General features: G+C 44.3%; 1 protein-coding gene across 1 annotated transcript in view; it reads left to right on the top strand.

Annotated features, from left to right (window-relative positions):
* LOC142493239 (protein unc-93 homolog A-like) overlaps nt 1-15,312 on the top strand; it is a 108,824-nt gene that overhangs the window by 65,442 nt on the left and 28,070 nt on the right. The window contains exon 3 of the mRNA XM_075596925.1: nt 10,682-10,863. Within this exon, the coding sequence (XP_075453040.1) occupies nt 10,682-10,863 (182 nt within the window). The remainder of the gene's footprint in view (nt 1-10,681; nt 10,864-15,312) is intronic.

The following is a 15,312-nucleotide window of genomic DNA, read 5'->3' as shown; positions in this document are numbered from 1 at the left end:
GGTAAACATCGAGTACAGTGCATGGAGGAGAGGAGTTCCACTGAGCCTGGGGTACAAGCCACCTCAATTTAGTGAGAAACAGAATGCAGAGCACCCAGTTGACAGTCAGTCAGTGTATTTTAGGTACGAGATACCCGTTAGACATTGAGGATAGGGCACATGGACATTTGGAGGACTCATCCAAAATGGACGGCGGGTAAGAAAGCCTGATCCAAGGTATTATGTGTAGGGTTCTCCATGTCGGGAGTACCCGGGTGTACTTGTATTAAAACTACCTCATTATGCCATGTATTATGACAATGTTATGTGTGCTGTTTCCCAGGTGGTTCGCGCAGGATGGTTCTGCTAAAGATAGGTCCAAGTGGGGACCATTGTATTCCACCATAGGGAGAGTGTAGCCCCCTGTAAACAGCACAGGCTATACCTATCTTCCTTCTGCTGTGGTAAGTCCTGTTAAGATTAGGCACCAGTAATCATCATGGGTGTTCCCCCTTCAGAGCCCTATCCTGAGTGGTAGACGCAGGCCTGGACTCTGCTGCAGGCGTGAGCAAGAGGGGAGGTTCTGCTGACATCATGAGGGGCGGGGCTAGCTCTATATTTAGCAGCCAACTCCGGTGAGTAGAGTTAGAATTGATAGTGATATCGAGAGTCTGGAGTTGCTGGTTAGTTATGCCGGGAGTATGCAGTTCAGTTAATATGCCATGAGTCGAGGAATCCTGCGGATCGGTCCGAGGATTTGGAGGAGACTACGGTCTCCCCTGCGCAGAGTGCAGGAGAGAGAGGAGCGGAAAGATTCAGCGTCCTTTAGTAGAGCTGATAGAATTATAGACTTAGTGGACCAATGCCTCACCCCACTGCCAGGGGTGAGGGGGAGAATCCAAGACCCACCGCGAGGCTAACCTCGGGGGTGGGCCACGGGGTATTGAAGCCCTAGCCCAGACTATCCTGCCGGAGGAGCGACTTGGAGGGAAGGAGAGGAGGAATTATCTGGGTGGAAGGCGAGCGGCGTAATCACCCGTCCTGGCTATTGTTGTTACGGCTGCTGGAAGCCACTATCGTTGGGATATTGCTGCTCTGTCAATAAAAGAGACGATTCGTTATTATCAAAGACTGTGTCTTGGAAAGTACTACCCTGGGACCCAAGGGGTTCTTCTATACCGCTCCTGTCCCATATTCCTGGGAGTATAGAAGATGGAGGCGCTGCACCACTAAGAGATCATGGAGGCTACCACCCCAGAAGCCTGGTCCTGGCTCCCCCACAACATCGCGGGAAGCTCAGGCCCTCCTGTTCCTCACAGATACGCACCACACCACATGTAATCTGCCCTCATGCACCCTAGACACCACCGTAGAGTCTGGGGGAAGGGGGAAGCAGGGTTACCTAGGTTTATGTAACAGTTGTAGACCAGATTAAAATGTGAGACAGCCTTAGTTTTGAAAGAACAAACTGGTGGTGGATGTGAAAGTCTCTGGTAGGTTGTTCCAGTTTTGGGGTGCACGGTAAGAGAAGGAGGAGCGACCGGATACTTTGTTGAGCCTTGGGACCATGAACAGTCTTTTGGAGTCTGATCTCAGATGATAAGTGCTGCATGTGGTAGGGGTGAGGAGCTTGTTCAGATAGATGGGTAGCTTGCCCAGAAAGTATTTGAAGGCAAGACAGGAAAGGTGAACTTTGCGCCTAGACTCGAGTGATGACCAATCTAGTTCTTTGAGCATTTCGCAGTGATGTGTGTTGTAGTTGCATTGGAGAACAAAACGACAAATTGAATTGTAGAGGGTGTCAAGTTTGCTAAGGTGGGTTTGGGGTACCGAGCCTTACACGTGCCATGTAGGCACACATACATACATGTAGGCTCCGCTCAGCATATCACCCCCAATGTAGGCTGTGCTCAGCACCCCCATGTAGGCTCCGCTCAGCATCCCCATGTTGGCTCCGCTCAGCGCCCCCCCAATTTCCACCTCTTTCCGCTCAGCCTCCCCCACATCCTCTCCACTCACTATACCGCCTCTCTCTTCCCATTGGTGAGACCAGGGTCATGTTACCCTGCTCTGAGCTCGAAAGTATAGCTCTCTTGTCTCCCCAAGCACAAAGCTTGGGAGAGCGTGCGTGCATGCGCACAGCGTGAGTGTGAACGGGAGGATTACCATTAATACAGGTAAGGGTGCTAAGCGCCAAGTGCATAGCACGGTCAGCGCCAGCAGGGGACTCAGCCTTATTTTTAAACTGTATATGAGGAGGTTTTTATTTCAAACCACTGTAGGTGTAATCTACACAATAAAACCATTCACTTATATGGATTTACAGTACATGTCACAACTAAAAGTTTTCTTACCAAGACCTATAATGATATAGATCATATTATTTTATCTAGAATTTGACTGCTATGCTTTGTTTTTTATGTGCAAATATTCTGTTTGTTTTTTTTTAAATGTGGAAAGAAGGCAAGCATGAAAAATAGCGATGTGTGGAAAACAAACTTTTACCATATTGCTCAAAGTGGCAATGGGTGCAACCTATGTACTACACTGGAGACCAACTTTATTCTTACTTGGCTAGCTCCGCGAATTTCAGAGGACCCCGGTGATGTACGGTTTTGTGTCGTTTTCTCCCGGGGTATATAGCATTATATTCGCGGCTGTGATTTAAGCATTTTATTCCCGCTGGCTGCAATACTGCAATGCTGTGTAAAAACGCATGGGGGCGTTTGCGAGCTGTTGTCTTTAAAGCCGTCCCCTATAACCCCTAACATACAGTACTGTACATTTTTATTCATAGTGTACATGTACAGGGGGTCTCCGGAGCTGAACCGCTGTGGTTTTAGGTCCGGGGACCCCCTGCTCCCCGAGATACAGGCCCCTTTATGAGGTGCCGGTATCCCTCTGCGTTTCAAGGTCCCGATCACGTGACCGCGGCCTGTAAACCAAGCAGAGGGATACCGGCACCCCCTAAAGGGGCCTGTATCTCGGGGAGCAGGGGGTATAAATAAAACACACACATCAATAAAGAATCGTTCTTTACCTTAGCGGCTATGTGCTATGGTAACGAAGCAGCATTTCTGTATTTTAATAATATTGTACAGTGAGCAGGGGGTTCCCTGAGCCAGAAATTAATGCTCAGGGACCCCTGCTCCTGCACAATATTATTAAAAATACAGAAATGCTGCTTCATTACCTTAGCGGATAGCCGCTAAGGCAATGAAGGGGTTAACCCACCGTGCCCGCTTTATTTTGGTTAGGGGGGGTGGGTGAGGGGGGTATTTGGCCCTTGGTGTGAGTTTAGGACTTGCGGGGGGGTTGCGGGTGCACTTAACCCCTTCACGACCGTAGCAGTTAATACCGCTACTGTCATGAAGGGGTTAAGCCCTCCCACTACCCCCCGCAAGCCCTAAACAACCACCGTTGAGGCTAATACCCCCTTCACCCACCCCCACTACCCACAATAAAAAAAAACTCACACACAGCAGCCGCCAAAAAAAAAAAATATATATATAAATAAATAAATAAATCAATATAAATAAATACATTTGAAATACATTTTTATTTATAGTGTAGATGTGCAGGGGGTCTCGGGAGCTGAACCGCGTTGGTTTCAGGTCCGGGGACCCCCTGCTCCCCAAGATACAGCCCCCTTTATGAGGTGTACAGTATGAATAAAAAACATATATAAATAAACACTCGTTCCTTACCTTAGCGGCTATGTGCTATGGTAATGAAGCAGCATTTCTGTATTTTAATAATATTGTACAGTGAGCAGGGGGTTCCCTGAGCCAGAAATTAATGCTCAGGGACCCCTGCTCCTGCACAATATTATTAAAAATACAGAAATGCTGCTTCATTACCTTAGCTGATAGCCGCTAAGGCAATGAAGGCAGAATAGCATGTTTATTGGGGACATTTGATTTGCCCCCAATAAACATTGCAATAAACAACATACAGTACACCCCCTGTGTATTTAAAATACATAAACAATAAATACATGACATACATATTTTTATTGTGTGTTTTAAACCTGCCTGCCTTCACTGTAATCTATGTAAAAAAACCTCCCCCTATTGTGTGTTTTAAACCTCCTGCCTTCACTGTAATCTATGTAAAAAAAACCTCCCCCTATTGTGTGTGAAGCTTCCCTGCCTTCACTGTAATCTATGTAAAAAACCCTCACCCTATTGTGTCTGCTAAACTTCCCTGCTTTGACTAATCTGTGTAAGCCCCCCTCCCCCTATTGTGTCAGTAAAATCTGCCTGGCCTGTGTTTCTGTGAGTGCAGTGTACTGTATGTAAATGTGGGGAGGGGGATCCCGTGTAAATAACCACACCCACACCCACTACCCACTTCCCACGGCCCCTCCGCTGCTTGCTGCAAAACAGAAACAAAAATGAAAACATACAAAGTAATGTCCCCTAACCCCTTAATCACCATAGCGGTTATTAACCTCTACAGTCATTAAGGGGTTAACCCACCCTCACCCACCATTCGGGATGCCTACATACCCTCCCACACTAACCCCCCCACGAGTGAGGCCTAACCACCCACCCACTACCCACAAGGGAGGCCTACCCACATACCATTGAGGAAACCCCCCCCCACCCCCAGTACCCACAATAAAAACAATACACAGCCCCACAATAAACATCATTCTATTTATTAAATACATTACCCACCCCCTGTGCCCCCCCCCCCATAAATACAAGATTTATTCTTTTACATACAGGGTTCATAACGAAGCCCCACGCGAGTCCCCGGTGGGCTGGCGGGGCACCTGGACTGACCTACAGTTTACCAGCAGCCCTTTTTACACAGGTTCTGGAGGCCTGCTGGTGGATCCCGCCAGCACCATGGCCCCCAGGTGGTGTCCTTGGGTCACCGTGGGCCACAATTGGGCCCCCACGGTAGGCCCGTGGATGTCTGGGAGCCCCGGGTCAGACCCACAGGTGTCTGCGGGGCCTCGGGTGGTTCCCTCGGGGGTCAGGAGAACTCACGGGTGCTCACTACGGGTCCGCGGTGCCCCCACAGAAGTGGGACCACACATCATCCCCGCACCTACGGGTCGGCGGTGCCCCCACAGAAGTGGGACCATACATTGTCATCCCCGCATGTGTCACCCGTGGAACCACCAGCCTGATACCCTTGGGATACCCGAGGATACCTCAGGTGGTCTCCAGAGGTCCCACGCAGAACCATGGAACCAACCCTGTATGTAAAAAAAAATAAACCTGGCCTACACATTCAATACATACACCCTCCCCCCCAACACCTACAGTACAATAATGTGCAAAATAACTATTATCCAGATATGGATAATAGATTAATTGCCCATTATTAAAAACATTAACTAGCATATTCAAATAAATAAAGTACTACTGACCTCATCAATACGAAGTGTCCATAGCCAGCAACATCCTTGTCTTGCCCACAACATACATAGCAAATACAAAGCCAATACATTGCAAGTACATTCCGATTACAATTAACCCCTTAAACACCTTATCAGATAATAACCGCAAAGGTGTTTAAGGGGTTAAGCCACACAGGCCTGATACCCACCCTTCACCCATGAATTTGTACAGTGGCTTCATCATGCAACTATATATATATATATATATATATATATATATATATATATATATATATATATATATATATACTGTATATATATACTGTATATATATATACTGTATATATATATACAGAGAGAGATATATATATACACACGATGAACCAATATACAAATAAATGTAGAAGGGTTATCAAAAGCATACTGTCCTACAACCAAACACTTCTCCATACAGACACTACATTAAAATCAATTTCCTTTAATAATCCTAACTGATCTCACAATCTATACCATCACAAACCAATGAAAAGCCAATGAAACACCTCACATTCCAATATATATGATGCATAAAATCTATGCACCATATACATTCTGCAAATGAATCAACCAAGTAAACAAAAATCAATTAGCAATCATTATTTACTTCCCTAAACAATTCACACTCCATCACGAACAATGAAACAATTAACTAATTCACGCCTGGAGCAGAACAATTTAGCCTGTGAAAAAATATAAGTACCAACCAAAATACAACCTTTAAAACCAAGGCTAGCCCTGACCTCCCTCAAACACACAATACAATACCAAGGAATACATCTATCTAATTTTAAAATACTTTAAACTCACAATAATGCATAGCAGCATAGACAAATTAATTTAAAACACATCAAATCAAGCTTTTAAAACAACATCATTTCTTACCCTGTATGTATATATCTCTCTAGACATATATACATACATACATACAGTGGCAAGAAATGATATACCACAAAAAAAAAATACACATGTTAAAAAACCTTTTGAAAAAATTAACAAGTTAAATAAAATACATTTCTTTAGTTCACTTACCATTACTTGCCCCCACCGATTCCCGTTGCGCAGCTTACTCACGAACCAATCCACGATCAGGAACCCATAAAATAAAAAACCATAAAATAATAAACATTAACCTAAAAATCCAAATCAATCCACGGGTCTTCTACTTGTAATCCATCTTCATCTGTATTCTTCTTTCTTCTATCTCCTTCCAGTGGGGCGGGGTCTTCTCCCCGTCTGCGGCCACGCCCTGGTCTTCTTTCTTGCCCGGAGGTCCTTCCTCCGCGGCGTCTGGCTTCAAAATGAGACGACATAGGCTTTTAAAGGCCTATGACGTCACCTTTTTCGTCATGGTTCCCACGGTCCTGATTGGGCCGTGAAAACCATGTGTTTTGGCCGACAAAAAAAAAATGATGATGTCACTTAAAGGCAATGACAGCACAGCCAATCAGAATGGCTTTGCTTCAATTGCCTTTAAGATGACGTCATGAAAAGACACATGGCCGCCCTCACATGGTATGGTAGCCAATCAGAGCGTGGGAACTCCATCCCTACTCTGATTGGTTCTAGTACCATGTGACAGAGGCTTGGGGGAAAAAAGGATGTGACGTACTACAGCCAATCAGAGTAGGGATGGAGTTCCCATGCCCTGATTGGCTCTAGTACCATGTGACAAGCTTTCAATGACGTCACATCCTTTTTTGGTTTTTATTTTATGGGTTCCTGATCGTGGATTGGTTCGTGAGTAAGCTGCGCAACGGGAATCGGTGGGGGCAAGTAATGGTAAGTGAACTAAAGAAATGTATTTTATTTAACTTGTTAATTTTTTCAAAAGGTTTTTTAACATGTGTATTTTTTTTTTGTGGTATATCATTTCTTGCCACTGTATGTATGTATGTATATATGTCTAGAGAGATATATACATACAGGGTAAGAAATGATGTTGTTTTAAAAGCTTGATTTGATGTGTTTTAAATTAATTTGTCTATGCTGCTATGCATTATTGTGAGTTTAAAGTATTTTAAAATTAGATAGATGTATTCCTTGGTATTGTGTTGTGTGTTTGAGGGAGGTCAGGGCTAGCCTTGGTTTTAAAGGTTGTATTTTGGTTGGTACTTATATTTTTTCACAGGCTAAATTGTTCTGCTCCAGGCGTGAATTAGTTAATTGTTTCATTGTTCGTGATGGAGTGTGAATTGTTTAGGGATGTAAATAATGATTGCTAATTGATTTTTGTTTACTTGGTTGATTCATTTGCAGAATGTATATGGTGCATAGATTTTATGCATCATATATATTGGAATGTGAGGTGTTTCATTGGCTTTTCATTGGTTTGTGATGATATAGATTGTGAGATCAGTTAGGATTATTAAAGGAAATTGATTTTAATGTAGTGTCTGTATGGAGAAGTGTTTGGTTGTAGGACAGTATGCTTTTGATAACCCTTCTACATTTATTTGTATATTGGTTCATCGTGTGTATATATATATCTCTCTCTGTATATATATATACAGTATATATATATACAGTATATATATACAGTATATATATATATATATATATATAGTTGCATGATGAAGCCACTGTACAAATTCATGGGTGAAGGGTGGGTATCGGGCCTGTGTGGCTTAACCCCTTAATCACCTTTGCGGTTATTATCTGATAAGGTGTTTAAGGAGTTAATTGATATCTGAATGTACTTGCAATGTATTGGCTTTGTATTTGCTATGTATGTTGTGGGCAAGACAAGGATGTTACCATAGCATATAGCCGCTAAGGTAAAGAACGAGTGTTTATTTATATATGTTTTTTATTCACAGTGTAGATGTGCAGAGGGTCTCCGGAGCAGAACCGCTGTGGTTTTAGGTTCAGGGACCGCCTGCTCCCCGAGATACAGGCCCCTTTAGGGGGTGCCGATATCCCTCTGCTTGCTTTACAGGCCGCGGTCACGTGATCGGGACCTTTAAACGCATAGTTGGTGTAGCATCTGTAACAGTCTAAACACTGGGGACAAGTTTTATCATCCCAGAAGTGGCAAATTGTTTAAAATTAAAGATCGTATCACCTGCACAACCACAAATATAGTGTACATGATTAAATGTCCATGTGGATTATGTTATATCGGTAAGAGCAATCGCATGCTCAAAACAAGATTTATCAAACATAAAAGTAAAATTAACCATCGTGCAGAAGAAACTGCTCTTATCGGACATTATAGTGATTTCAGTCACCCAATATCTTCATTAAAACTAATGGGTGTTGAGCATGTTAAAAAAGCCAGGGCAGGTCTAGACAAGGATGTTTTACTACTACAGCGTGAATCCTTCTGGATTCATACATTAGACACTGTTTATCCCAATGGACTGAATGACTTTTTGTCATTAGGGTGCTTCATAGAGGAAAGATAAATATTGTTTCTTTCCCACTAGCTATAGGTTGCTGCCACTGCTTGCTGTGTTGGATAAAAACTGTAAGGTCTGTATACCTCAAAAGGTTGTGAATTATAAATATGACAAAGACAAACCTTTCTTTTAATCACTTTTTTATTATAATTCACTTTGCACTGTATGAAGATATGTTTTTGCAAGTAGCTCACAGTACTGTGCTGATGTATTCCACCTTTTTTCTATCTTTTTATACTCATTACGGATCTATGATGATGAAGACTACACATTCTCTCCCTCCCCACCCCCACCCATTGAATATAAGGAGACGAGGACACTTCGCGGGACAACCACAGAGGAAGATTGAAGATTTGATCATCCCTCCTACTGCGGGCGGATCAACTAGCACATGCGCAGATAGTGACACGCAGTCAGCGTCTCATGCGGTCCAAAAGGAAGCAGATTGAAGGAAATCAAGGACTAAATGGACTGCGCATGCGCGGAATATGAAACATAGCGCGAGGATTGCGTTCCAGGAACGGAGGACCCGTATGTTTTCTAAGATGGATGACGTCATTAAAGATGGACACCGCCGAGGAACCCGGATGTGGGGAGTGTTCTCAACAAGCAGAGGATCCGGATGGATGACATCATCAAGATGGACGCCGCCGATTAACCAGGAAGTCGGGAGAATGCAAAAGATCCCATGACACACAGGAGTGTCTCAAAACACCTGATAGAGATAAGCTTGTTAAGAATACGGACATTTCATTGGAAGGGTGGACTGGTTCAGCACATGAACACCATCATCACTGATTGAACATGTTGCATTATGGGGTTTGGAGCACTATTTATATGTTGTTTGAAGGGATTATGTTTATGCCACTATTTCACTTGATAAAGACCAGTACGATCGAAACGTTGTCTTGGCTCAATAAATGAGTTTGGATATTTTAAATCCGTTGTGCCCTTTGTTCCTTTTATCATTTCTCAGTCGTAAAACAGTTGAATTAAAAAAAAATGCCTTTATAACAATGTGAATTGATAAACCTAGTGAAATTTTCACACCGTTTGACCCAATGCTGTTAATCTTAATCCTATGCCCATGGTGAATTTGCAGTAGTCTTGTTTATTCAGTTAGGGCAACATAATGAATCTACTCTAAGCTTGTTTGTAACCCTCAGGGGCTCCGCCCCCGCCAAGGGGGAGAGCTGGAACAACTCTAAAAGCTGTCCCAGGCCTGGCAGCAATCAGGCCCCCACGAAGCAGTGACCCGGCAGCTCCCGAGCTCATGAGCAGCAGCAGCTGCCCGGTCACTGCGATCCTTCCTTTCAATGCTCCTGTCCGTGCCGGAAGTCGCATTCAACTTTCAGTTGACAGGACGGAGAGGAAGGATCAGGTAAGCACGCAGTCTCACTGCAGGGATTTTTGCTGGCAGCTCCCTTACAGTGTGTGTGTGTGTGTATTTATAGAAGAGAGATGGGGAGAGTGTGTTTGTGTGTGTGTATAGAAGAGAGAGGGAGTGTGTGTGTGTGTGTGTGTGTGTGTGTGTGTGTGTGTGTGTGTGTGTGTGTGTGTGTGTGTGTGTGTGTGTGTGTGTGTGTGTGTGTGTGCGTGTGTGTGTGTAGAATAGAGAGAGGGAGACAGTGTGTATAGAAGAGAGGGGAGAGTGAGTAAGAGTGTGTGTATGTATAGAGGGGAGTGTGTTTGTGTATGTGAGGGGGGAGAGACACGAGAGACGGGGGTGAGGTGGGGGGGGCAGGGTAAGAAAAGTGGGGAGAGGGTTGGGGTCCCAATCTCACAATCTAATTCTGGGATTCCGTAACGAAACAAAGGTTGAAAACCACTGACTTACTCTGTCACATAGTGTAAATTTATTATTTTGAAACACAGTACTAAATGTAAGTTGTTGCTTTTGTTTTCACAGAGTAGCCTTAATGCTGATGAAGGCTTAGGTGTTGCCTCCCTAAGTGTCATCTATGGCGCACTTATCATCTCTTCAATGTTCATTCCTCCAATTTTGATTAAGAAAATTGGCTGCAAGTGGACCATTGTTGCTTCAATGTGCTGCTATGTTACATATTCCCTGGGAAACTTCTACCCTAGTTGGTAAAATCCTTATTTGTTATAATCTACTGTAATTGTTTTGGAATATCATGGAAAAAGCAATCCCCAACAATGGGGTTTATTCATTAAACTGGTATATGTAATTCTGATCGGGGTACAATTACACAGAAAACTCCGATTGACTTGAATGGAAGTTTAAATATGATAGGGCTCTGAGTGGCACTATCTTAATAAATAAATAATCTCCAATGCATATAAAAACATAAACAATTCTCTATTTCAAACAATATATATACTTATTTCTACTCTGTGATACTCTCCTGCACTGACCCTGGCTTTTGATATGACTACTCAACTCTCTCCTGCACTGACCCTGGCTTTGGAACCACGACGACACTGCTCTCTCCTGCACTGACCCTGGCTTGGCTCCACAACTAGCTACGCTCTCCAACCCTGACCCTGGCTACGTACCCCAACGATCCGCTGCTCTATACTCCAAGATCCGCCAAGTACCTCATTTACGCTATCTTGTGTTACCCTGATCCGGCCTGCACGACTATCCTACACTCTAGACGTGCCCTCGTGGTTGTGGTTGTTGTTCTATACAATTCCCTACCTCAGCCCCGCGGTCGCGCCTCGTTTGTGGTGAGCTACGCGTTACAACACCCCCTTCAGGAGCAACCTCCAGGCGCCTCACGGATGGCTTGTGAGGGTGTTTAAAATGGAAGGCCCAGACGAGCCTGGAAGCATGTAGAAGTTGCTTGGGTATCCAGGATTGTTCTTCGGGGCCGTAACCCCTCCAGTGGACAAGATACTGAAGACCTCCCCTAGACTTCCTGGAATCCAGCACTGACTGTACCTCAAATTCCTGTTGTCCTTTCACGAGGAGAGGTTCAGGAGGTGAGGGCGGAGGAGAAGATAGAGGAGTCTGGATATGAGGCTTCAGCAGCGAGGTGTGAAACACCGATGGAGTTCTCATGGAGGAGGGATGATGTAAACGGTATGCCACTGGGTTGACTCTTTCAATGACGGTGAACGGACTGATGAATGTTGGTGCCAATTTAAATGTAGGAACCTTGAGGCGAATATTCTTGGTGGCTAACCACACCTTGTCTCCAAGACTGTAGTCCGGAATCTTCCGTCGATGATGGTCTGCTTAGTCTTTTGTCTGGAAGAAGCCTTCCTGAGATTACCTTGAATCTTCCTCCAACAATTCTGCAACTGAAGTACCCTGTTGTCTGCTGCCGGCACTCCAGAACTGGGTGTAGAAATGGGAAGGAGAGATGGGTGATAACCATAGTTAATGAAGAAGGGCGACTCCATGGTAGATTCACGGCATAAATTATTGTGCACAAATTCGGCCCAGGGCAAAAGATCAGTCCAGTCATCCTGGGTGTCCGAGCCAAAACATCGAATAAACTGCTCCAGGGATTGGTTGGTCTGTACAGTCTGGCCGTTGGTCTGAGGGTGATAACACGAGGATAAATTGAGTGAGATCCCCAATTGCTGACAGATTGACCGCCAAATTTTTTAAATAAATTGTGAACCCCGATTGGAAACGTTGACCTGTGGTAACCCGTAGAGACGAAAATTTTCCTTAACAAATACCTCTGCTAGTTTGGAAATGTTGGGAAGACCCTTCAGTGGAACAAAGTGAGTTTGCTTGGAGAAGCGGTCTACTACTACCAAGATGGTGTTCATCCCTTTGGAACTGGGTAATTCTACAATGAAGTCCATGGAAAGGTGTCCATGGGTGGTCCGGAATGGGAATAGGTTGAAGAAGACCCGAAGGTTTGTTATGGGGAGTCTTATTACGAGCACATGTAGAGCACGCAGCGAAACATTTCCTGATATCATTCTGCATGCCTGGCAACCAAAAGGTCCGTTCCAAAAAGTCGATAGTTTTCCTCGTATCTGGATGTCCTGACGACTTGGAAGAGTGACCCCATTCCAGTACCTTCTCTTGATAGACAGGTGCGGTAAACAAGCGACCCTCTGGGACTTCAAAACCTTCAGCTATGTGGGACTGACCTTGTACAATATTCTCCAAGGCATCAAACGTGTTGGTGGAGATTACGCATGTTGAGGGGAGTATGGTCTCCTGATGATCCTCCGTCTTGTCTTCCACCAGAAACTGACAGGAGAGTGCGTCAGCCTTTACATTCTTTGAACCCGGTAAGAATTAAATACTAAAGTTGAAATAGGAAAAAAAAGTGACCATCGAGCTTATCAAGCCCCCAAGCGCTGAGCACCTTCTATGTAAAGCAGGTTTTTGTGGTCTGTCATGATGGTAATTGGGTTCTCTGTGCCTGCTAGGAGATGTCTCCACTCTTCTAAAGCCAACTTGATGGGTAGGAGTTACCGGTTACCTACATCATAGTTCTGTTCGGCGGACGAGTGCTTCTTTGAAAAAAAAGCGCATGGATGGAGTCTGGCTTGAGGAGTCTTTCTCTACTTCTAAAGTAAAAAGCAAGTTGGGATCCGGGTGTATGAGAATGGGTGCGGAGATGAAGGCGGTCTTCAAGCAGTCAAAGGATTGAATAGCGGCAGCAGACCATGAGGCGGGATTCGCACATTTTTGTGTGAGGGCCGTAATGGGTGCTACCGCAGAGGAGAAATTCTGGATGTGCGGTAGTAATTAGCAAATCCTAGGAAGTATTGTATGGCTTTTAAGGTTGTGGGATGGGGCCAATCCAGAACCGCTTTCACCTTAGCTGGATCCATTGACAGGCTTGTGTCAGAGATGATGTATTCCAAGAAGACCATAGAAGTTTTGTGGAACCGACACTTCTCCAGTTTAGCGAACAGGTGTTCTCTCACAGGTGCAGAAGTACCTGCTTGACATGACCCGAATGTTCCTGAATAGATTTGGAGAAGATCAGTATATCGTCCAGATAGACAATGACCTATTAGTTGAGAAGGTCTCTGAAAATTTCATTGACGAAATCTTGGAATATGGCAGAAGCGTTGCAAAAGGCCGAATGGCATAAGGGGTACTCGTAATGTCCGTCCTGAGCGTTGAAGGCCGTCTTCCATTTGTCGCTCCGGTGGATTCTTACCAAGTTATAAGCCCCTCGTAGATCCAGTTTGGTGAAGATGGTAGCCCCCTGTAGTCGATCAAAGAGGTCGGAGATCAAAGGTAGGGGGTACCGATTCTTGATGGTGATCTTGTTGAGACCTCAATAATCAATGCAGGGGTGAAGGGATCTGTCTTTCTTCTTTACAAAGAATAACACTGCTCCTGCGGAGATGAGGATTTATGAATGAATCCCTTCTGTAGGTTCTCCTGTATATATTCCCTCATGGCCTTGGTTTCTGTGAGGGAGAGCAGATAGGAGCATCCTCTGGGGGGCACTGAGCCGGGCAACAGGTTGATGGGGCAATCGAATGACCGGTGGGACGGTAGTACCTCAGATTGTGTCTTATCAAAGATGTCCCGAAATTCTGCATAGACCTCAAGTAGGTTTATCTTCTCTGAAATCCCGTTACAGAAACCCCACATAATTGTTTGGCGGTAACTCCACAGTTGTTGATGCAATCAGGACTCCATCAAAAAGGTTCGGTGTCAGTACAGTCAATACGTGTGTTGTGTAACTGGAGCCAAGGAAGACCAAGGATCACATCGACCAAAGGGGTATGGATGGCATCCAGCTGGATCCTCTTTGTGTGATCCTCTCCTGTCCGCAATTGGAAGAGATATAAATGCCGGTTGTAACGACCGGCCATCAATGGCTTCATGGCCAATAATAATACACCAAAAGAGAAAAGAACTCAGTAAATAGTAGCACTCAATTATCACTAATGTTGTGTGTAAGTCTTAAAATTATCTTTATTATACTAAACTATTAAAATAAATGGTGCATAGAGAGGGTGTAAAAATACATCATGACACTGTGTGTCTAATGTCTGGCACAGTACCAGGAATAGCGAGTCGCTACCATTGATTAGACCCCTATTGTCGGTCTCAGAATGGCAGTGTCAAATTGCTATGATAGGATAGATTATTACTTGAGTTCCCCCCCTGGCCAGGGAGAGGAGTGAGAGATATGAGGCTGTAAATGGTAAGTCTCATCCGACTTACCATTTACAGCCTCATACCATCTCACTCCTCTCCCTGGCCAGGGGGGAACTCAAGTAATAATCTATCCTATCATAGCAATTTGACACTGCCATTCTGAGACCGACAATAGGGGTCTAATCAATGGTAGTGACTCGCTATTCCTGGTACTGTGCCAGACATTAGACACACAGTGTCATGATGTATTTTTACACCCTCTCTATGCACCATTTATTTTAATAGTTTAGTATAATAAAGATAATTTTAAGACTTACACACAACATTAGTGATAATTGAGTGCTACTATTTACTGAGTTCTTTTCTCTTTTGGTGTATTGTTATTACAATTCTCAGTCCAGCACCTTATCTACATTACTCTACGTATTATCCAGCTGAGCAGAGGTTTACTTACCTTCCCTTCCCCTCCCCCCTCT

This window comes from Ascaphus truei, chromosome 4 (genome assembly GCF_040206685.1).
Source record: "Ascaphus truei isolate aAscTru1 chromosome 4, aAscTru1.hap1, whole genome shotgun sequence".
Lineage (NCBI taxonomy): Eukaryota > Metazoa > Chordata > Amphibia > Anura > Ascaphidae > Ascaphus > Ascaphus truei.
This window is presented reverse-complemented; position numbering and strand designations above follow the sequence as displayed.